Here is a 6,262-nt window from a genome sequence, read left to right on the forward strand (position 1 = left end):
ATATTGGAAATTACACTACAATCCCATTCTTTTCCTCCCACATGAAACTATCTAGATTCTAGATATCTTAAGTCTTAACCTACCCCAAATCTACAAAGCATCTACCTCATTTTATCCCATCTCCACTATCAAGTATCATCCACTTATAAAATACTTTTACTTTATTTGAAAAATATCAATAATAAAAATAAATAATAAAATAATAGAAGATAGTATAAAAAGAAGCAAATAAGCAAATTATATGCTTTGTCCATCCACACACACCATTTAAACTATCACACATCTTCATTCCCTTTTCTCCTTACTCTTTCTAGTTTCTACCATCAACTAACCAACCAACCCAAACAAAACCATGGCAATTTCATCATCATCAGAAGGCGAAATCATCGAACACGTGGTACTCTTCAACATCAAAGACGAAGTTGATCAAGATCCATCCAAAGTCAATGCCATGGTCAACGCTCTAAACGCCTTAAACTCACTTGATTCCGTGGTCTACCTTACCGCTGGTCCTATCCTCCGCACCCGATCCCTCCCCCCCTCCTTCAAATTCACTCACATGCTTCACGCCCGTTATCTCACACGTGCCGACCTCTCCCAATATTCCCTCTGCGATGAACATATGTCCGTCGTTAACTCCTTTGTTAGACCCAACTGCGATGCCATCTTGGCCGTTGACTGGCCGGTCAATCTCGTGGGGTCCACTGTCCCACGACCGGGTTCTGCGATGAGGTTCACGTTTCTCAAGGTTGAGGATGAAAATGAAAAGGAAAAGAGTTTGGAGGGTATGGAGAAAATTAAGGAGAGTTTAGGCCCTTTTGTTCAAATAAGTTATGGTGAGAATTTTTCGGATCGTGGGAAAGGATTCAGTGTGGCGGCGCTTGTGGTGTTCCCTGATATAATAGAGTTGGATGCGGGTGAAGAGTATGAAGATCAGATGAGGTCGTTGATTCATAAGTTTAAGCTTTCTGATGATCATATTATAGCCGTTGATTATGTGGTTCCACGTCTATCTCCTGCTCCCAGTCTGGACTAATTTTTTTTTTTTTTTTTTTTTTTTTAAATGTTGAATTACTGTTATTTAATTTTCATTTCTAATCTTCAACTTTTAGATTCCAAAAAACGAAAAAGAAATCGACACACTACAAACAAAACAAACCAAGCAACCCGAGCACCGCCCATTTTGATTATTGAGTCATGTTTTGTACGGAGTTATTATCCTACATTCTACAGCGCATAGTTTTCGATAATTTTAGTAAAAGGGACATATTTGCCAACTGGAGTTCGGAGTATATGTTTAAAAACGTAGTACTCTCTTCGTCTCATATTAGTTTTTGCATTTTTTTTCGTCCGTCTTAAATTAGTTGTTGCACTTTTTTTCGTTCGTCCCAAATTAGTTGTTAAACTTTTAAATTAAAAATGACCCCACAATTATTATAGTGTCTCTCTCATTCAATAAAAAAAACACTCCACTAACTCCTATCACATCTATTTTTTGTCCCCACACTCTCTCTCATTCAATAAAAAAAAACACCCCACTAACTTCTATCACATCTATTTTTTCAATAAAATAACAATTGATAACCAAACAACTATTAAAACTTTGTGTAAAGGTAAATGTAACAACTAATCTGGGACGTAGGGAATACAACACAACACTGAGGAAGTATTGTTTTAATATGTACGGACTGACTACTCTATCCGTTTTTTACTTGAATTACTTTGAATATGAATAGTGTTTAAGTCAAAGTAATAAAAGTTTTTTTAAAAAAAGATGAATACAATACAAAGTATTAATAAATGTGGAAAAAAGATCAAACTTTTACGATTCATTCAGTTTAGTTTAATTTAGTGTGATTCATCCAGATAAATTAAGTTTAGAAGAACAAGCTTCGCCGTAAAAAATAATCAACCTAGTTTTTTAACGTGACGTTTTGGAAATTAAAAGGCGGTATTTTATACTTCCTCCGTCTTTTAATACTCGCAACGTTTGTTAGTTTTACGCATGCCAATGCACAACTTTGATCATTTATATCTTAAATTCTTTTTATGCAAAAATTATAAAAAGTTGCTATTTTGAAAATATACATTGAGACGAATCTAACAAGATCCCACATGACTATGTTTTATCTTATATAAAAAGCACTGAAAATAGTCAAACTAGATTATATAAATAGTGGCAAAAGTCCAAATGTTGCGAGTATTAAAAGACGGAGTAAGTATTATAGAAGTATACCGGTAATTTCACTATCACATAACAAGTGCAATTTTTTTTTTAATACGGAGTACCAGAGAAATTGTGGGGCGGGGAACAGCTTGAGCTTAAAAGTGGGCCTGATATCAGCGAATACGTGAAAATGGTTATCATGTGATCTGGAATTTGAGCTTGGATAAGGTCAGTGCGTTAGGCCCAAATCAAATACATATTTTAATCACAAACGAGTCTGCTTTTCTGTGTGTAACGTGGATGTAGTATGTATGTTGAATGTGAATTCTTGTTTCCTCGACATATAACTATGGATAGCCGGACATAGCTTTTGAGTCCCTTTTAAAGAACAAACAGTTGTATAATAGTTATTTAGCTGTCATTTGAGTCCGTTCAGGATAATTGTATACTAGTTGTTAAACCGCCTTTTAAAATGATATTTTATTGAGGGTTTGTGATTTAGCAGCAATATATGATTTATATAAAGGTGAAATTTGAAAATTAAAAAAAATATATAAATTAAATGGTAAACTAATACCGAGGGAGATGGAGTGGAAGAAGCTGAATGAATATATGACTTATAGTCTTATATAGTGAATTGATGTTGAACGACGAAGATGAAGTGGAATAGTATTGAAGCCGTAAAATACTTATAACAAACAACAAAGAAAAACATTGAAAAAAATTAGGGATGAAAAATGGGGTGACACGTGTCTTCCAATCATCTATGGTTTTCCGTTTTAAATACTAGGTATATATTAGTGAAGACTTGTGATTATTGGTAACATATAAATTAAATAGAGGTGTAATTTGAAGGTTGAAAAAAATATAAAAATTACGTGTAGAATTAATATTGAATGTTTGAGGGTGGAGTGGAAGAGGCTAATGAGTATATGGACTATTGGTAACTTGATATTGAATAAAGAATATGAAGTGGAAGAAGCGTTGAAGTTGTAAAACATAGAAACAATAAAAGAAAAAATTGAAAAAAAACAAAACAAAGTGATGGATGAAAGGAGAGATGACACATTATAACGACCTATAATTCAAGTAATTAAGCAGCGGAATTAACCTAATTTGGTCGGGACATTACCGGCGTAACTCCCGCTTGGGAATTACAAGGCAAACATCGTAAATTTTTATTTAAATCAACACAATATTATTATATTCTTTTTAATTCCTTAAGTAAAGTAACTTACATAACTTACTAAAAGTTTTTACTTGAATTATTACAACTTAAACATTTAACTAGGTGAATTTTACTAAAGTGAAATCATTACCACTACTTGTTCCCGTCTTCCTCGGCAGTACCTAAAACAGAAAATAAAACGGTGAGCCGAACACTTAATAACGTACGATTCCAGTAACGTAAATTCATTTCAATTCATTTTAGTTGATAAAACATGGAGAGTAGAATAAGGTAAAATATTTAATAAAACATCTATACCTAGTATTTAAAAAAGAAGACCATAAATTATTAGATGACATGTGTCATCTCCGTCTTTCATCCACTAATTTGTTCTTTTTTTCAAATTTTCCTTTTGTTATTTGTTATAAGAATTATTTCACAGTTTCAACATTTCTTCCACTTCATCTTCCTCATTCAACATCAATTTACCGTTTAATTCGTATATTTTTTTTCATCTTTTAAATTTCACCTCTATATAAATCGTATATTTCCACTAAAATCACAAAGTCCTCAACAAAATTAGCACTTTAAAATACCGTTTAACAACGTTGTTAACCACTATATAATTGCCCGTTCATTGAACGGGTTCAGAAGCTAGTTATATTAATTCATTGTAACCTTTTTATTAACATGCTAGTCGTTGGCAAGTATGACATGGTGTAACGTCTTCCACGATGGGTCAGTGCCTATAAAACATAGGGTCTAGGCCCAAAAACATGAGAGCCTTGGCTCAATTGGCAAGTGCCACATGTGTACATTGTACATGTATGACCGAAAATCGTAACTTGTGAACATATACTGCCAAACGGACTAGGTCTTTTAGTTTCATTTATCAAATTGCATTTAATTTTACTTTTCTTAGCCTTTGTACTTCAGTTGAAATAACATAAATCCTTTAGATCATAAGATCAAAATAAAACATTATTTCTTTCATGGTTTCACATAAACATCATATTATAAGAAATAATACAATCAAATCATACTTCATTCCTGCAATTCTCAAAATCATGTCAAACATTTATTTAAATTCAATCATAACATCATAATCATATTTGGATGGTGATAACGGGTACTAGGAATAGCCGTTACCTTAATTTCGCGATTCACTAAGCTTTTTTATTGGTTCGTTCCTTTTGAGCTCCGAGTCCGATTTCTTTCAAAGGGTTAAATTATTAAATTAGTATTAAAACGATAAATATTTTAAAATCAATATTTTTCAAATAATATTTGTAATTTAATAAAGGAAAATTTGTCAGAAAGGACCTTTTAAAACACAAAAATTGTGACAAAGGACCTTTTAAAAAAAAGTTCTGACATAGGACCTAAAACCGATTTTTTGTTGTGAATAGGACCAACACCCATTTTTCCGGTGGTCAACTCAATTTTCCGACGTTGACCCGCGTGTGCGTGGCACGTAACTTTAAAAAATGATTTTTTTTCCCAGATTTTCCCTCCACTTTTCCAGTTTTTTTCCCATTAACTACCTAAAAAAACCGATCTTCTTCATACACAATTACACACTACGTTACCCATTTCTATCACAATCTGTATTCAAAGGAAATTGCAGAGACCACATTAAATTGGTTAACTAATCAAGAACGAAATTGGTTTCCTGGTTTACTGATACTCCGATCTGAATCATATTCTGGAATCTCATTTACCCTTAAACCAGTCAAAGGAGCCCTATATCTCATTCACCCTTAAACTTTATGTAATTCAGTGCTGGAGCTCTATATGTCATACAAAAACGAGTCTCTTTGTATGACCCTAAGATGTTATAGTAGCAAAAAAAAAAAATTGGATATGAACCCTAACTTCCACGATGATGACGAATTGGAGCAAATAAATTGGGGCTTTTACTATTACCTGGTACTAGACCTGTCAAAAATCGACCCGACCCGAAAACCGACCCGAACCCGACCCGAAAAAAGCGGGTCCTGAACAAGATTTTTCGACCCGTAACCCATTTTTATCCGAATCCGAACAACCCGAAATTTTCGGGTCAGAAACGGGTCGGGTTCGGTCTGACCCGTCGGGTTTAGGGGTTAAATGAAAAATTAAGTTTTTTTAAAAAAAAAATTGAAAAAACAACCTAAAATCCTAAAAACCTAAAACTAAACTATCAGATTCTGGAGCCGCCGACCAAACACCCATCTTTCTTTCTCTCTCTCATCCTCTCATTCTCTCCGAGTCTCTGGTTTATCGGCAAGGCGACCATGGGTCAGACGGTCGAACTCTCGTCCTCCCTTCTATAAGCGAGGAGGTTCTCCATCAGGGTGCATACCCTTTCCTCGTGGTCAATCAATTTTTTCATCCTCTTCATCTCCCACTACTCAAGAAGGTAATCCCTTTATTAATTTTATACTTTAAGATAGTGTTATCAATTTATCATTGATCGTGCTAAGTTAGTTGAAATTTCTAGGGAGTTCTAGTCCGTGGTTGATTTTTTACTTGATTTATTCCAGTCTGTTTCCATGTTTTAGTCACCGCCTTAGTAGTTGAAAGGGCCGTGAACACATATTAATTGCTAGATTGACATAATCTCCAGGTCCCCAGTCACTGAATTAAGCTATCATGTTCGTCTAAATGCTTAGGGGTTGTTGAATCAAGGTTTTCTTGGACTGAAAATAGGTCAATTTTTCCCGCCTAACTGTTGCTTGTGGACAGACTGTGTTGATTCCTTTTATCCACACAGATTACATCATAATCAAAATGCTTACACGGTCCTTTTTGTTTACTTGCATTTTGTTGATTTAAATGTCATGTTGCTGTACTCATTTAGTCATTTACTCTTAGATTAGTTTACTGTATTCATTAATTGACACATGTTACTATAGCCGTTAAGACTAGTGAGAGGCGAGGTATAT

The 6,262-nt window shown here is 34.1% G+C and overlaps 1 protein-coding gene across 1 annotated transcript; it reads left to right on the forward strand.

Annotated features, from left to right (window-relative positions):
- Positions 1 to 233: 233 nt before the first annotated feature.
- LOC110792845 (stress-response A/B barrel domain-containing protein UP3-like) lies at positions 234 to 1,325 on the forward strand. The gene has a single exon (XM_021997667.2). It carries the CDS (start codon positions 353 to 355, stop codon positions 1,034 to 1,036), a length of 684 nt encoding a protein of 227 aa, XP_021853359.1. The 5' UTR covers positions 234 to 352; the 3' UTR covers positions 1,037 to 1,325.
- Positions 1,326 to 6,262: the final 4,937 nt, after the last annotated feature.

This window comes from Spinacia oleracea, chromosome 4, assembly GCF_020520425.1.
Source record: "Spinacia oleracea cultivar Varoflay chromosome 4, BTI_SOV_V1, whole genome shotgun sequence".
Taxonomy (NCBI): domain Eukaryota; kingdom Viridiplantae; phylum Streptophyta; class Magnoliopsida; order Caryophyllales; family Amaranthaceae; genus Spinacia; species Spinacia oleracea.